This window comes from Manis javanica, chromosome 13, assembly GCF_040802235.1.
Source record: "Manis javanica isolate MJ-LG chromosome 13, MJ_LKY, whole genome shotgun sequence".
Classification (NCBI taxonomy): domain Eukaryota; kingdom Metazoa; phylum Chordata; class Mammalia; order Pholidota; family Manidae; genus Manis; species Manis javanica.
Window position 1 is genome coordinate 77,774,773 of NC_133168.1, and position 18,741 is coordinate 77,793,513.

The window sequence follows — 18,741 nt, forward strand, 5'->3', positions numbered from 1 at the left end:
ATTGTCCTGGTTAGAACCACCAGTACAATCCTGAATAGAGGTGGTTAGTGTCTTGCTCTTGATCACAGAGGAGAAGCATCCAGTCTTTCAGCATTAAGCACAATGTTCATTATGGGTTTTTTGTAGGTGGCCTTTATCAGGTTGAGGAAGTTCCTTTCTAGTCCTAGTTTTTTGGGTGTTTTAAATTATAATTGGATGTTGGGTTTTGTCAACATTCATTTTATCTGCATTTATTGTGATGAACATCTGGCTTTTATTTTTACTCCACTGTATTATATAAAGGGATTTTCAGATGATAAACTAACCTTGCATTCCTGTGGTAACTCCCACTTCATCATGGTGAATGATTTATATTGAATTTCCTTAAACTTAAGAAAAACTTAAGTAGAGTTGATATTGTCAACATATGGAGTCTTCTCATACAAAAAATTGTCTTATTTCCAATTTAAAAAAATCTCTCAATCGCATGTATTGACCATGCTTTTGTTAAGTTTTTTTTTCAATTTATAGTCTTGGATTTTCAAGACAATCATTTACAATGCATATAATGATAGCAATAGTTCTACTTTTCTAGGGTTCACATTAATTTTTTTAAATGTATTTGCTAGGACTTAAGGAACATTGTTGAATGGGAGCAGTGAGAATGGATATATTTTCCTTAGTGTGTGTGCTTCACTCATTTATTGCAATGTGTACTTGTTATAGGTCACCAACAGATAACTTAATCAACTTAAGTACTTTTCCTTCTATTCCTAATTTGCCTAGAGTTTACACCTGACTGGATGTGGAGTACTAGAACATCTTTGTAATCCACTATTAAATGATGTAATTTTTCTAACTGATTACAACTGACATGATTCTGCATTTAGAAAACCCTAAAGAACCCATTCAGAAAGTACTGGAAATAATGAGGTCATCAGTGTTGCAGGATACAAGATCAAAGTACAAAAACCTATTTTATTTCTATACATTTTCATTGAAAAGTGTGAAAATAAAATTAAGAAACAATTACATTTATTATATCATTAAAAATAAAATAGGAATAACTTTACCAAAGTAAGAGCAATACTTATACTCTGAAAATTACAAAACATTGTGTTTTAAAAAATTCAGGCAACTTAATAAATGGAAACACACCCCATATTCATGTATTGTAAAAATTAATACTAATAAGATGGCATATATATTAGTGCATATTTTATCTTTATATTCTTAACACTCTTCACTGTTCTATAATTTCCTTAGATTTTTCTCATAACCAAAGAAGTTATTTTTCACATGCAATCAAATGTTCTTTTTGTCCACCTCGAACCATCAACATGACTCCTTACATAAAGAACTGCTGAAAGTAACAACCCCTGAAGTCACTCTCTAAGCATCCTTGTAAATGTGCTGTCTGCACAAGACACTGAGCGTGCAACACTCCACTGTCCTGCCACGGCACCAAAGAGAAGCAGATCAGCGCGTGTCATAAATCCTGGAGATAAGGAAATCCCTGCTGCACAGGGTCACTGTATTTTGAGAAAGACCAGGAAAATGGAGAATGAACATTTATCAAAGCGTACAACAGGGCACAGGTGGCACCACGGGACACGTACATTCCCAGCGTGTCACTTTAATGGAGTCTCACTGGAGCACTGAGACCGTAGGACTGGGAAACAGGAGCAAATCCTGCTTCCTGTGACTTCCACCTCCAAGTACCTGTCAGCCTTCTGGAAGGCAGGAATGATAAGACGAAGACTAAACAGCATGAGCCTCAAGACCAGGGAGTCAGCTGGGAAGTCCTAACATATCCTATGTGCAAAAGATATTTTGGGTAACATAAAAAGAAATTAAATGTTTTTTAAGTGTAGTTCACCACTAAATAATGAAAATCTCTGAGGTATTTTTCCAAATGTTTTTTAAAACCCATTCAAAATTAACAGAAGTAACAAATAAATCAAGGTGACACCTCCAGATCACTAAGCACCATCTTTTATCATCTTTAAAACAGCTTTTATCTCTAATATATTAAAGACGTTTGTCACACATTAGGACATGAAACGAAGCATCAAATGAAATCTTTTTCAAAAGAAAAGATAACCTACCATTATGTGTTCAAGTAGAGAATCTATTGCGACTATGTTATCAAAATACGTTCTGAAAAAAAGGAAATAAAACCTGTAAATAATCTTCCTTAAAACACAAAACATGTTAAACTTCAGATATATTTCCCAGTTTTGTCTACATTTATATAAAAAAACATAAATATATATGTTACTTGATTTTTGTGCTTTTGTGGAAACAACCACAAGTTGGGTTTGTGTATATTTAGCAATGTTCTCAGCATTAAGGTAACTTCTAGTAATAAACAATGTCTTTCATGTAAAAGACAAATTGTGTAGCTTGAAGCCACTAAGACATAGAATATGTTTAATTACCTGGTACACTGAGGAATATACTGTGAAGAAGATGGTAAAGTAAATGGATATCCATCCCCCAGGGAACAGATTCAGTGTCGTATGTGGGATTTAACTGGACACTGAAAGATCTGCAAGACATTCAAATACATCGGCGAGAGGAGGCGCATAGCGTCCCCCTGTGCTCTGAAGTGGTAGTATCAGGCATCTGGGAGGTGGTAGTGAATTCTAAGAAACAGCTGACTGAGGGGATGAAAAGAGAGCTCCCATACATCCCTAATTTTATACTTCAAAAAATAAGCACGACACAAAGCAGCAACTTCAGACTAATTAGTGATGGGAGTACAATACTCCTTGAGGAGCAAGTTAAGTGCCACCAAAGTGACAGGAGCAATCATGGTCAGTTGCTGCTAGTGGCCAGGGGAGAACAGGTACATTCTTCTTTCAGTTAACTTGTCAGAGGACATGACCCTCAGGTTACCACATCCTGTAACATTTTTTTAGACTTCAACAATTAAGTAGCTGGGACAGATATTCCCTGTAGCAGGAAAACTGTATGAACCTACAGTTTAATAAATATCTTCTAACTGCTTCCACTGCCAGCCTAAAGGAGTTTTTCTAGGTCAAACTTCAGGAAAATGAACATTTTCTCCAAAATGATATCTGAACTACTATACATGGGAAAACTAAAATAATATCAATAACATGGTTTTAATTTACTGATAATTGTAGAAAATGCGAGAAAGGGCTTTTTTTGGAAAATAATAAACTAGAACATTTCCTCTTCTATTGCTCATTTTCTCCTACAAAAATAGAAACACTCTAGTGTCTTAACATGTTTTAGTGAGTTTATTTAGAAAATATATACTGAATTGCAAACTGAGCTCATCACATATATGTCTGCCATCCTTCGCTTGCAGATGGACATGGATGAGAATGCAAGTCTCCAGCCTGAGTCTGAGCCGCCATCCTCACTAGACTGGCACAGTGAGGGCTGGTCTTCCCAGGGCTGGCAGCGCCGCACCCAGTGGGCTCTCACCTCCATAGCCTGCACTTAATTCAGACCATTGATCTAGAGGAGCTACCACATCTCTAGGAATGGACACTTACTTTGATACGTCGAGTAGAAAGTCATTCAGTTCAGTCTGTTTGGCAAGGCCTCTGCATACCTGCCATGTAAAATAATGGCTGCTCAATATAAGCAATTTCTGCTTATTTAAAAATAAAAATTTCAGGAAATTATTTACCTTATCTTATTGTAGAAGTTATAACATTATCACTTTGTGAATAAAGTCAAAATAGTATCATCAACAATTCATATTTATTGAATGCTTATATGGGCCAGGCACTACTCCAAGTAGTTTATATTTATTATCTCATTTAATCACCACAAAACACTATAGGTTTGGAAGTTACTTATATAATTAAAGCATAAAAAAGTTTAGAACCTTAATGAGGTTCAGAGTTACTAAGTGATGAAGCCAGCATTCAGATCTGGGCACCTCAAAGGTGCTCTTTAAACGTACTTTATCCTTTAAAAAATGTACTTGGGCCATTATTCCATCCATACTTGGTACTATCAGATCCAGTAAGTGCTTGATCCTCATAACTATGTATTTTTTCACACAGTTATGTATCCTGTAACTATGTATTCTTTGCTCTTCATATCATATAGTCTTCCACCAACCAAAGTTTGCTGAAATGGACTTAAAAAAATGAAATGACAACAAAAAGAAGTGGAAGACAAAAAGCAGAATAGTCTTGCTGCCATGTTCCTGAACTTTAAAGTCTAGTTACTAGAAAACTCTGTGCAGTTTGTGATCTTTTAAATTAGATTATATTTTCAAGAGAACCAGGTGTCTTAAAATTTAAGATGAATGTTTTCACATGCCATTTAGTGTAGAGAACGGTTTAACTTAAGAAATGGGCCATAAAAATACCAGCATTGTGGCCAGCAGGAAACTGTTCCTGGGCTTTCGGGGGAAAAGAAAACCATAGGGCCTGCGTGCTGCTTACCGCATCAACGGCTACGAAAAGGCAAGGAGTTGGTAAACAAGTGAACAGATCAAAAATTTTAGAACTAACAAGAGACCTAATATTCAAAACCAAAGCCTTAGGTTCCTTGTGAAGCTCCACCCCACTCCCAGTGCTGCACTTAAAACACTCCGGCAGCCCCTTGCCACGCCCGAGACACACCTGCACCTGATGTATGGCTACCGAGGCCCAGGCAAGATTGGCGGTTGCGACCTGAAACAAAGTACGAAACACATTCTTCTCAGCCCCAGGCAGACATCCCAACCACAGCACTTAAGCATAAATGTATACAAAGAATTTTCTGAGGTCTCTGAGCTTTTGAATATGTTGCCAAATACTAAGTGTCAAATATGCACAAGATTTCTCTTACATTTCTGCATCTTTAGAATTGGATTTAATGCCCTTAAATTTGGATAAAAACAAAACAGACTGATTACAGGAGCTATTGGCCAATGATTTTAACATAAAATAATTATTATTTTTCATTTTAACAAATTACTATTGAGAAGGCCTATAATGACCACTTTAGGATGACGTAATATTTCTAAAACTTTGCTGACAAGTCCTCCAATTACAGCTGTTCTACTTTTATTATTCACCTAACAAACATTTCCTGGGTGCCTGGAAGCACCAAAAACAGTTCTAGATGCTGCCAACCTAGCAGCGCCCACAGCAGGATGGCCGGAGGGCGCAGTGCACAGGAGACCAGGACCAGAAAGAAAACAGGTGTAGTGCACAGTGTATTAACTGGAGACAGGGGCTACAGAGAAAATGCATCGCAGAGGGAAAGAGAACATGGGCCTGGAGCCACCCAAGCCTATGTGCTATGTTCAGGGAAACATCTGGGGACAGTCCTGAAGAAGGTGGCTGGGGGAAGGATGACAAGGACACGGGCAGTCCAAGAGGGGGAGAAGAGATGCCTAGGCTCTGCAGTGGAGGTGTCGGCCCCGCTCAAGGGGTCTGCTGCTGCAGGGAATGAGGGAGAGCAGGATACAGGTCATCCGGGTGAGAGGACAGGACACCCCCCGGAGAGGACCTAGCTGAGACAGGCAGGTCACTGTAGTATGTATAGTACACTTAATGAGCCAATTCTGATTCTGGGAAGAGTGAGTGTCACTCATTGTTCTCTAAATGTGTCTGATGCCGGAACCTTTATTCAGCATACACTCTGAGGAGGACAATTTTAAGAACATAAAGACAAATAGAGGTGAAAATTCCAAAGTCATCTTACTACTTTATTTGACTCATAATATGGCAAACTTTTATTGTTATTGTTAAAATGGATTTCTATTGAAATAAATTACTTTTTCTATTTTAATCAATTTCCTCTCCAAATAACTGCAAAACAAAAATAGACATTTTTAAGAAATATCAGTATTAGTATCAAAACACTGTTAAGCAAATTGTGGCTTTAAATACAATTTATTCACTGAACAATATCAGTGGGCACCTCCAATGTGCCAGGCACAACTGAAAACCCTAACAAGCAGTGTGCGGGCCTCACCCACCTCTTGTTGACTCAGACTGAAGGCTTCTTTGCCCCAGTGCCGATACAGCTCCAGGATGCCAATCAAATCACCGATTGCGGTGACAATTGGCAAACAAAGAACAGACTGGATGCGGGTCCCTGATTCCAGTCCAGTGCCTCTTGGAAATCGCTCATCCTGAAAAATCAAGGGGGAAAGACAAGAATTCAGTGCAAGTCATGGACTCACTAAGCTATGATTTTTATTTCCATCAGAAATTCCCTAATGCTTGTAATAAAGAATAAACAGATCTTTACAAAGGAAAACCAAATGATGCCACTATAAACCATATTTAAGAAAATGTTTATGTTTACCATAATGGAACCTATACCTAAACACTGTTCTAATGATTTTTTAACTTTGTATAGTAGAACTTAATTAACATATATTAATTACATGCCATAATAAAAGTAATTATGAGCGCTAACATTTCTTTATGCATCACCTTCTATGTGCCAGAACTCTTCCACAGGCTTTACAAGGTGTAAGTCACAAGTGAAAAATACTCCAAATGCAAGCACCATATGAAGCAAATTATATATAAAAATATTGTTCTATTTTTAAAGTTAGAATAAGCATAAAGTGTATGTTCATGATTAACATGAACCTTAATTAAACCTTAATTAAACCTCAAAGGCCCATAGAAAGTTTACAAATCATCCAATAATTATTAACTACTTATTATAACAAACGAAATTGGTTCTTAAAAATTCCTAGCTTGTAAATCACTCAAAGAAACACACAGAAATCAAATGAATTAATAATATCAAAACAATTCTATTTATTCAATTTTTGCTCTCTGTAAGAAGCTTTTCATTAATCAAAAATAGTACAAATCTATATTGTAATTTATGAATCTTTTGAAAGTTTGCATACTCAATAGAACATTTTCAAATGACAACTTCTATAGTATCTACTTTTAACACTTACTTTTTTATATTGAATATATTTGACATATAACATTGTATAAGGTGTATAGTATGTTGATATGACACATTTACACACTGCAATATGATGGCCACTGTAGTGCTATTTAGAATCTCCATTATGTCATATAATTATCTTTCCTTTTTGGTGATGGAAATAATTAAGATCTAGTCTCTTAACAAGTTTAATGATTAATTGCCAATTTTCAGTATGCCACAGAACATTTCCTTTTAACCACTTTTCTTTTGTTTTTTTGATAAAATAACTAGTTGCCTGATTTGTTCAAGATCATACAGATAATTAGTGGCAAAACCAAAATTAAAACCAGCTCTCATGACTCCCATGTAGCACTTTTTCAGAGCGGATGCAGTACACATATACACTTGTCGGCCTACCTGTCACTCTCAGTCTTAGATCCAGTAGTGACATTTCATCACCATGCTCACAAGTACTATGGGAAATTGCAGTAAGGGCTCCCTTTTGTCACAATTCCCTATATCTCTGTCCTTTGTCACCTTTGTCACACTGAGTCTGGGCCTGCCCATGTGATTTGCTTTGGCTTTTATGAGGGTAGTAAATTTAATGCAAGCAGAAGCTTAAAAACCACCTGTATGTTTCCACTTTTCTTGGACCACTGTAACCACCATAAGGACATGGCAGGTAGCCTTTCCAGGAACTGGGGGGTGAGACACACATGCAGAACCGAGGCCATCTGAGACTAGCCAGCTCCTGAGTGACGGCTTGTTGATAACAGGTGCATAAGCCCAACCAAAGACAGCCTACATCAGAATGGCCCAATCCATGGACTCACAGGAAATAACAAGTGGTTGTTGTGTAACACCACTAAAATTTTGGGTACTGTGTCACACAGCAATGGCTGACTCATTCATACCTATCCAACTAGGATATGAAATACAAAACAGTAATCCTTTAGTTTCATGAATATAAACATAAATTTTTATGCTTAACTCTACTGGCCTGTGTTGGAATAACTATCAAATCTAGCTCTTAGTGGATATATAAAATATGACTTTCTGAGCACAAAAATTCATTTACTGATCTGTATCTTGCTTTAATGCTTTCCTAAAATGGCTTAAATCATAATATCAAGAGGATATACAATCTTTCTTAAACAAATACTTAAGGTTAAAATGCCCCAAAGAGTACAAAGTCGTTTACCCCAAGGATGTCTTCTACTAGTAATGTTTTTCGGGACTTGGCCACGTAAGCAGAGACAGTGGTACCCTGTGCGATGGGCCCAGCAGGGACGAGCCGGGGCTTTCCTTCCTTGATTCCCGGTGGGGTGAACACACAAAGACTCTAGCCAAAAGGAAAGAACATGTTTATAAACTTCCCAGTACGTTGGCACAATACAGAAAGACTCCGAGATCCTTCCTAATAGACACAAGAAATCTGTGAGCAAGGGTAAAGAAGACAAAATGAGGAAAAGTGAGATGATCAAACTGGAACATCAAGGTGAAATCCTGTTATTTTCAATATGCATAAAATACAGGCTAGATACAGGACACGAGGATCTAGCCATAGAAAACCTCTTAAAATAGCCTATTGTGATACATAGAAAATAATAAGATGAAAAAAAAAGTCAGCTGCCCTTGGGCTCAAGATAGTCTCATGCAAGAAAAAGATACACGTGAGCCCCACCTCCCCTACAGACTCGGCACATGGATCTGAAGACGGGATCAGAAGCTGTAAGCCAAAGTGAGTTTGCTCTATTTTTTCATTCTCATTAAAAATATCTCTTTAAAAATATTCCTTAGAATTTTCTTTTTCTAAGACTCAAATACTCCATTCCTTAAATTGGTCAGCCTATAAAATCGTAGATTCAGAACACTCTTGATAAAAACTTCACTTTTTCCACACAAAAAATTTTGGACCTATCTGTGTATATCTTTCCCTTTCAAATGAGTTGGTGGGAGGACAAAGTTCTGAAACTATTTAAAAATAAATGTTTTAAAATATGACTTTTACTAAATTCAATCATATATATATTAAGTTTCTACAAATTAAGAATTGCTTGCCAAAAAGGAAAGTCACCTAAGGATGGAACATTACTGTGACACAGCTGTATCATGATTACCTATGCAATCTGAAGATACTAAGGTTCAGGTAAAGTCTCTCAACCCTTTATTTTTATCTTAAATTGAATTGCTGTGGCTTAAAATTGAGACCTTTTGAGGCAATGAGTATTAGACAATCCTCTTAAGCTAAACATGTTCCTATTAATACTTGTTATTACTGAGTTAGTCCTATGGGAAGACACTGGACTGGATTTATTTATTAGCTTAGTAGGTGGTTTCCAAGCTTTGCAGTGTCAGAGAACTCTTTCTTCAAATAAAATACTACTTATAAGCACAAGAGAGTGAACCCTGTAAGTCTGAACTCCCTCACCAAAAGGGAGAAGAAGGAAAGCAAAGTGCTGGTGCAGCCCTGGTGGCCTTAAACAGATCATCATGATCTAAAGATTAAATGCCAAGTTCAAAATAGTATTCTTCCCAAGTATATCTGTACCAGTAAGGACTGTGTTTAAGTAGTACTTGCTATTAGGTACATGCCTGTGAAAAATATATTTTAAGTGTTCTTTTTTTCAAGGATTAAGTTTAAAATAATCGATTACAAGTAGGCACTCAAAGATTTTTTGAAGTGTAACGACATATAAGATGATAAGTAACAATTTTACTTTATTTTTAAAGAGGATAGAAATCAGTGTCACTATTTCTGAACTAATTCTGATTCCATTATGCACCAATATACATATGGCATAAATGAAGTCAGACTTTCGTTAGATTCAGTATCTATCATTGTCAGTGTGCCATCCTTTCTTAAGATTGAGAGAATAGAAAAATGATTCAAGACTAGGAAGAAGGTTGCAAGAAAAAATCTAAAGGATATGGTATATTTAGCCTGAAGAAAAATCAGAACTGACAATGATTTTCTTAAACTATGAGAAAGTTAAAAATAAGAAGGATGCTGAGTAACATTCCTTTTCTTTACCAGAGACAGGATGGCAGGAAATGAACTTAAGTTGAACTGAGTGGTTTAGGTAACTCTTGAGGAACTTCCTGTGACAGTAATAGAAGACAAACCCTTGAGCAAGCTCCCAGCAATAATTTTGGCTTTTTTTTTTGAATAGTTGTTGGCTTTATTTGTTTGCTGTTTGAAGATACACAATAGACAACCCTTTTGGATGACTTTGCCATCCGCCCTTTGAGGCTGGATTTAATAATATCTTCAAGTTATGCTTAGCTTCATAATTCAGTAATGATAGAATAGCTTCTACATTCCTAGATTATTGGAAGATTATTTAATTTCATGAAACATTTATTGCCCCTATTTAGAGTTTTTATATGATGCACAAGAAACAGATAAGCAAATACAGCACCTAAGGAATATGGAAGGCTACCCTGTATAGCAGGCTTCCTGAAGATACAAGGTTTAGCAATCTTTCAATTACTTGATTGGATCTGGAAAACTTGTGGATAATAATTACCAACAAATTAAACAATTCTTTACACTAGGAAGATTGTGCTTGTCTTATTAATTAGCTCATGATTTTTATTCATATTTATAAATAGAAATGTTTCCAAAAAAACCAAGGACAAGTGCTAACAAAATACTGAGAAAGTTGTCCCATGAAAGCCAAAAGTTCAGGCAGGAAGGGAAATGAAGACAAGGTGCGCAGATACTTGTTTCTGATGTGTTTTCACTTTCTCTCCTTTGTATGCTCACTGTTTTGTTTTTATCTTACTCCATACAATTCACCTGTGCAAAAGCTCCCTCTGAAACATCTATTTCTGATTACAGACCAATGCCTGGTTGAACTGTGTGTTCTTAACGGCATGGTCTGTACGATCTGTGTAGCTGAACAGGTTAATCGCCAGCTGTTACTGCAAACAATCAGTAACAAACCTTAAACTGTAAGCCAAACTGCACGTGTTCAGGGATATAGAAAAGTTCATTAGATTTGCCTTAATTTATTCACAGAAACCATCAAATGGACAGCTGAGTATTGAACAGTCTTTTCCCACTAGATGCACTGTCCCTTTCATCATACAGTAAATCCCCAAGTATACTAGAGTCTGTTTCTGAACTCTCAATTCTGTGCAATTTGGTTTGTCTGCCACACTGTTGTTAATAAGTTTATAGTATATTTTGTGATTTGGCAAGGCAAGTCTTGTTTTGGGTTAATAATGTTCCAAAATAACCTTAATGTATTGCATAAGATACATTTTGCCTTTCTCATTGGTAAAGGGCCCTGAATTAATGCATTAACAAAAGATGGGTGTAAGTAAGCTCTAGGGAAATTTACAAAGGGAATAGGGATCTTCAAAATCAAGCCTTATGATTTTTGGCATAAGGACTGGAGAAATATACTTGGTAGAAAATGAATAGAACAGACTATCACAATTTATTTTAAAAAATAGGATATTTTAATGAAATGGGAAAATCTGGTTTATTGACATTAAATAGATAAGTGTACTTTACTTGGTAACAAACTTGTTCCTATCTTTCTTCCCACATACAATTAAAGGATTACATTATTCATTAAATTCCATTTTTATGTTAAGGCTTCAATTCACAACCAGTGAATTTTTATCCATACGTTTTAAGCAAAAAAATATATTTAAGCTTTCCATTAAGTTATTTTTCTTACAAGACACTAGATGGCACTGGAGAGCAAATGAATTCAGAGCTCTGCAGCTGGGCGGACGCAACTAGTCTCACATTCACCTGGAACTTGAACCAGGTAACTTTGCATAATTCTTAAAAACAAAAAGACAAAAGGTCATTGTGCAATTTAAGTAAGTCACACACTTGCTCTGACCTACTGGCTCTAAACTGGTTTCTAAAACCAATATATGACAAGCTATGAACTCCAGTGTGACCAAAGAAATGACAGTAGAATGTTCTTGGAGTGAAAGGGTCATACCCAACTTTATTTCCACAGTGGCAGGTCAATAACTAGAATCCCATTCACTCAGAGCAAGTCTGCATGCAGCAAGCCCTTCTCTGCCCCTGGGCCTCTCTGTCCACATTGCCATCTTCTGCTCTGCTCTCCTGCAGCGTTGCGGCCCTGTCACCATGATGCCCAGAGCACTGGACAGAGCTCTATATAGCCAACAACAACGTATTGCCCACATTTGTGTGGTAAGCTTGTCAATGAGGGCCAGGTGAGAATCCTGGCCACAGGAACCCTCATTTTATCCACAAAGGGCTATACTCAACTTTATTCCCATGGTGGCAGGTTAATCACTAGAGTTGTGTCCACTCAGAGAAAATCTGTATGCAGCAAGCCAGTCTCTTTCTCTGGGCCTCTCTGGCCTCTGCAGCCGTCTCAGTCTCTGTCCTTGGCGCTGCTGCCACTCCAGTCCCTGCTTTCCTGCAGCCCTTCAGCTGTCGGGCCGTGCCAGCATATTGCCCAGAGCACTGGGCAGAGCTCTTTATATAGAATCAATAGCAATGTATAGCCCACAGTGTGTAGTGAGCAAGCTGACCAAGGCCAGGTAAGAATCCTGGCCATCAGAACCTCCACTTTATCCACAGAATTAAAAACTTCATTAAGTACAGTTTTTCAAAGGAAAACCTATAGTTAAAACATTTAAAGTATGTTACATGTCAGTTGAGGAATGTGACTGAGTATGAAAGAGAGAAACTGTTAAAAACACTGAAAGTTGAACTAAGTAAAATCTTAATCATGGAAAAATTAGTTTTATCCAACAAATATTTCAAGAGTGCCTTATATTTGTTATGTGTCAGACACTGGTGTGGGTCAGGACATAAATATAACCCTCTGCCTTCCCTAGCTCTAGACTTCACACAGATTGTTTTTTCTGCCCAAAAAGTCCTTTACTGTCCCTTCTTATCTACTAAATGAGAGTTCTTCCAAGCTTTTTAACGTGCCCCTGCACCTCTTCAAAGTCAGTATCCCCAACACCCAGTTCCCCTCTGATGGCAGTTAAGACCACCTGCTATAATTAATTGTGGATTCATTTATTTCCCCTAATGGTTGTATATCCTTTGGTAACAGGAATGATTCTGTATTGATCTGGCTATGCTCAGCAATTTAGCACAGATTTGGGTACATAGCAGGTGTTTTAAATGATGTGCTGAGTGAGTAACATGCTTAACATTTAACAACTGAAGGTTAAATTAAGGTTTAAAAAGTTCAAGAATCCCGTCAAAATCACAAAGTGGTGAAACGGAACTCACCCAATCCAACTCCAGAATCAGAATTCTCTCAAAAGCTGAACTACTGACTGGAAGCTTTCCTTCCGTTTCCATGGTCTGAAAGTGTCGGCAGCACATGCCCTCCTGTGGGGCTGCCCCGAGTGGAATGACAACAAGGAGAGCACAGGGGGGATCCACTCTGGCTTGCCACTGCACCCAGGTTTACACCTGCCTGAGCAAGGCTGGTCCTCAAAAAACAATCTATTGGATAAATGTGAGTAACTCTGAATTCACTGTGAATAACTCTGCCCAAAGCTTTAACAGTATTTTAATCTATTTTCATAAACATTATTCTCTGAATATTGCACTAACTGTAACTGTTTTTTTTGTTTGTATAAAGAGTTACCTGACATGTTGTTTATGTTTAATTTTCATGTTTTTAGCCATTATAGGGGTCTAAATTCTTAAATGGGGGCTAAATGCACCCAAGTGGGGTGTAACCCAAAAAAGAAAGGGATCCCAAGTTGGCAAATCCTAATGTAATATACTGAGTTTAACATATACATTTTTTGGATGAACCTAATCAATGATATTACCAATATTCTCTAAATTGTATTTTTGATCTGTCAGACAAGAATATCATGAACATCAGCATGAGAAATTTCTTTACAGATATGTCCCCATGGGCAGGAAAAACAAAAGCAACTAAAAATACTATCATTATTTTTCTGCTAATTTTTTTTTGGTGTGATTGTTGTGCTTTATAAATTTCAGTGCACCAAATATTTACTGTATACATTTCAAATAGCTCTACCTTACTATAGACTATAACAGTTCACAAACCACAAGTGGCCTCCTTTCCCAATTTAATATTTTTTACTCCCTGAATTTAACTTTGTTATGGATCTTGTGGCATGGCACTTGCTGCCCTTCAGTCTACATTTTTCTGGAATAGGGTTGCTCCATCTAAAATTTCCTTTTTATCTGCAATCCTTCCTAAGTCACTTTGTTTACCTGTGCCTTTATAAAACAGAAGAAATTTGTGGAATGTTTTTAACCTAGAATAAGGGTTTTTTTTTCTTTTAAGAGCTGGGCCTATTATACTAGTACATACTTTCATGATGAATTCCACAATCTTATGTTTAATTTTTAGTGCTTTAATGCTATTTAGAAATCATAAACTAGCAGAAAGAGAAATCAGGAAATGTATTTACAATTGCATCAAGAAGAATAAAATACCTAGGAATAAACCTAACTGAGGAGGTGAAAGACCTGTACTCTGAAAACTATAAGACAATGATGAAAGAAACTGAAGAACACACGCGTAAATGGAAAGCTATCACATTATCCTATTAATTATAGGAAGAATTAATATTGTCAAAATGGCCAACCAGCCCACAACAATTTACAGATTTAATACAATCCCTAACAAAACATCAGTAGCATTTTTCAATGAATTAAAGCCAATAATCTTAAAATGTATATGGTACCACAAAAGACTGAATAATCAAAACAATCTTGAGAAAGAAAAAAACTGGGGGCGTACCACAATCCCTGGTTTCAAGCTATATTACAAAGGTACAGTGATTAAAACAGTATGGTACTGGCACAGGAAGAGAACCATAGGGATCAATGGAACAGAATAGAGAGCCCAGAAATAAACCCATACATATATGGTCAATTAATATATGACAAAGGAGCCATGAATGTGCAATGAGGAAAAGACAGTCTCTTCAATAAATGGTACTGGGAAAACCAGACAACCACATGCAAAGGAAACAAGACTAGTCTCTTCTTATGCCATACATAAGAATTTACTCAAAATGGATTAAAGACCTAAATGTAAGACATGAAACCATAAAACACTTAGAAGATAACAGACAAGAATATCATGAACATCAGCATGAGAAATTTCTTTACAGATATGTCCCCATGGGCAGGAAAAACAAAAGCAAAAATAAACAAGTGGACCTATATCTGTAGAGCAAAAGAAAGCCTCAACAGAACAAAAAGACAGTGTGTACCATATGGGATAATAAATTTGTAAATATGTATCTGATAAGGGGCTAATATTCAAAATATATGACTCAACACACAAAGAAACAAATAATCTAATTAAAAAGTGGGCAGAGGACCTGAAGAGACATTTTTCCAAAGAAGACATATGGATGGCCAATAGACACATGGAAAGATGTTCAACATTACTGATCATCACAGAAATGCAAATCAAAACCACAATAAGGTTATCACCTTACACCAGTCAGAATGACCACTATCCAAAAGTCAAGAAATAACAAGAGCTGGCAAGGATATGGAGAAAAGCAAACCCTCCAACACTGTTGGTGGGAATGTAAATTGGTCTAGCCATAGTGGAAAACAATATGGAGGTTACTCAAAATACTAAAAATAGAAATACCATACAACCCAGGAATTCCACTTCTGGGAGTTTATCTGAAGAAAACAAAATCACTAATTTGAAAAGATATACGCACACACATGTTCACTGAAGCATTATTTACAATAGCCAAGATATGGAAGCAACTCAAATACCCATCAACAGATGAAAGAATAAAGAAGATGTGGTACATACACATGATAGAATATTACTCAGCCATAAAAAAGAAAAAGTCTACCATTGTGATGAAATGGATGGACCTAGAGGGTATCATGCTAAGTGAAATAAGCCAGGCAGAGAAAGACAAATACCATATGATTTCACTTACAGGTAGAATCTAAATAAAACAAGCAAAGAAGAAATAGGCCCACAAATATGGACAACAGACTGTTGGTTACTGTAGGGAGGGGGTGGGGCATGAGTGAATTAACAAAATAAGTTAGTCATTGGAATGGATGTACAACATATAGAATATAACTAATAATACTGTACTATCTTGTATGGTGATGGGAAACTACACTTATCATCACAAGAATCTAGAAATGGATTCAATTATCAAGTCACTACGTTGTACATCTATATAATATGATATACTATTGTATGTCAACTTTATTTGATTAAAAAAATTTGAAAGAAGAATATCCACTTAAAAAGGCCCAGGAAAGAATTTGATTTACAACTAAAAAAAAAATAAAATAAAATGCATGAGCAAAATAAGTAGTATCTATGAGAGGTGGGTGAAACAAAAGCCAAGAAATATAAATTCAGAAAGAACATAAGATAAAATAAAAGAGATAGTTAATATATTTCAAGAATTAAAAGCTTAAAAATATGTCCAGCAAATGAAAAATACTATAAGGAACAACTGAGATAAATTGAATAAGAACCAAAATGAACTGTATTAGTTAATATGTAGGGAGATAGTATTTATCCACCTAAATTCTCTATCTAGCAAAGATACTTTTCAAGGAAGTGGTAAAATAAAGACATATTCAGACAGACAAAAACTGAGAGAGTTTCACATGAGCAGATTCTTACTAAGGAAGTCTGCAGGATAGAAGAAAAAGGATGCCCAGCAGAAGACCTGAGATGCAAGAAATGAAGAGCAAAAAAATGTGGTGACTATGTAAGTGCCTCTAAAGAAATGCTTCAGCGAATTGAAGACTTCTGACAATGTCTTCTTCCCACCCACAAGAATCTCTGGGTTAAGGAGATATTAAGGGCCTAGCTACCTACATGGAATGCACGAAAGGAAAAATATGGTGAACAAAACACTGTAATTATCCCTTAAAGTTATCCTCCCAGGGAAACAAGATCTCTGCCTTCATGAAGCTTCTCCTCTAGTATGAAAAAGCCAGACAACCAAATAATCACACAAATCACAGAAAAATATGTAATTACAGCTCCAGCTCAATTCTCTGAAGAAGTATATGATACCAAGAAAGCATAACAGAGTGGGATCTGACTTAGAAAGTTTAGAAAAAGCTAGTTTTATTATGTATCCTGCCACTCCCTGCAGCACTGAGGGATATACTGCCGACCAGGATAGACTCAGCTCTGAGGAATCAATGGCTCCAGAGAGAACTGTGCGAAGTAAACTGATTGACGTTAGGAGTTCACAATAAGAAGCCCACTAAAGTCTGAGAGGTATGATGTCCTCTCAAATTCCAAAAGTAAATGATAAGTGAAAGAATTAGAATTGATATACACAGAACTGCAGTTTAGATATTCTAGATAGAAAAGCTTTTGCTAAATCATCTATTTGAGGAAGCTGATTCTATGAGGTCAATGCGTAAGGCAAAAAATAAGGCCAAATGACTAAGCACACAGGATTTGGGGATCTAAAGCCCAGCTCTGAAAGCTTAGCCCTATTTGCGGTCCCCCCTCTGCAGGCCTACAGCCTCTGGTTGCCTGCCTCTCCACTTCTGCAAACTGTTTCTCCCCTTGCCCCACACCTAGCAGAATAGGGCCATCTCATAATGGCTCATTCTCAGTGTCAGAGTTCACATCACCTCTTTTCAGGCAAAAAGCGAGAAATGCTGAATCCTAGATCCAGGTTTCAGCAGAGAACCTGACTGGCCCCAGTTTGGGTCACAAATCACTGTGACTGAAGGGAGAGGGTCATGTGATACAAACAGGATTCCTGTGACCAACCCCTGCAGACTGCCAGCAAATCTCAGAGAAGGACAAATGGCATGTGGGCCAGCATGATTATACCACATTAACATACTACATATCGGTATATTATAAAGTAACTGCAAGTTATATAATAATTTTCTAAAAGGAATTCTTAGTTTTCTAATAAAAATCCCAAAAATTTTAGCAATAATATTTTAGAATGAACAGGAAAGAGAGCTACTTGTTATTTCAGTACGTTAGCCATTTTAAAATACTACCAGTGTCTGAAATACAGTTTAAGGTATTTAGAAGTAGTAGTAATGTCTGAATAATTCAGTTAAACACTCTCGTCTGACTGTTTTTATGAAAGGCCCTAGGTGAGATCTAAGTGAATACAAAAATAAGTATGAAAATGTCCTTCCCTTAATGCACTTTTGATCCCGTAACATAACTATTACACAATGCAAGGGGAAACAAGGGCTGTGGAGACACAGAGGATCAGTTATGAGTTCAGTAAACCAGCCAATAAATATTTTTTGTGCAATGACTTTTCATGATTTGCAGTACTGTACTACTTACAAGTGCTATTAAAAATCTCAGAATACTTGTGTCTCTGTTCCTATTAACATCTTATATAAGTAGCACACATTTTGATTACTCACCAATGCAAGTATCACATTGCAAAAATACATCCCAAATCTCAAATAACAATGTCTAACATTTAAGAAATACACAGTATGTTTGCCAAATAAATGTGTAAGTCACAGTATAAGTGAGTTTTACGTATTTTAGCTGTAATACACATATTATTTGCTCAGAATATTATTCTAAAAAATGATACATATGTGTTTTTAAGATCATCACAAAAGTCAAATGCCAGAAACAGACCATCTTGACATACTTTTGAAAGTGCCTTACACATGCTGCATTAGAGAGTGGGCTGAGCTTTCAATGAGACCAGAAACACAGGGTGCAGCCTGTTCCACTGAGACTGGGGGAGGCACATGTGGGAGGCCCTCTACCCAACACAGACTGGGCCATGGCCACCGCAGCTCAGGGATCCACGCTTAGCAACTCCAACCCAGCACTTTTACAGTCTTCTCAAAAACCCAAAAGTTCACAAAAAAAGGTCCAACTTTTGTTTTTGTTTTATTCT

General features: G+C 36.7%; 1 protein-coding gene across 4 annotated transcripts in view; it reads right to left on the reverse strand.

Moving 5' to 3' along the window:
• PDE10A (phosphodiesterase 10A) overlaps positions 1–18,741 on the reverse strand; it is a 508,454-nt gene that overhangs the window by 74,263 nt on the left and 415,450 nt on the right. For all 4 annotated transcript variants that reach the window (XM_073219874.1, XM_073219872.1, XM_073219871.1 and 1 more), the window contains 5 exons: positions 8,066–8,206; positions 5,942–6,097; positions 4,596–4,646; positions 3,510–3,568; positions 2,088–2,139 (listed from right to left, as the gene is read on the reverse strand). In XM_073219874.1, the coding sequence (XP_073075975.1) occupies positions 2,088–2,139; positions 3,510–3,568; positions 4,596–4,646; positions 5,942–6,097; positions 8,066–8,206 (459 nt within the window). The remainder of the gene's footprint in view (positions 1–2,087; positions 2,140–3,509; positions 3,569–4,595; positions 4,647–5,941; positions 6,098–8,065; positions 8,207–18,741) is intronic.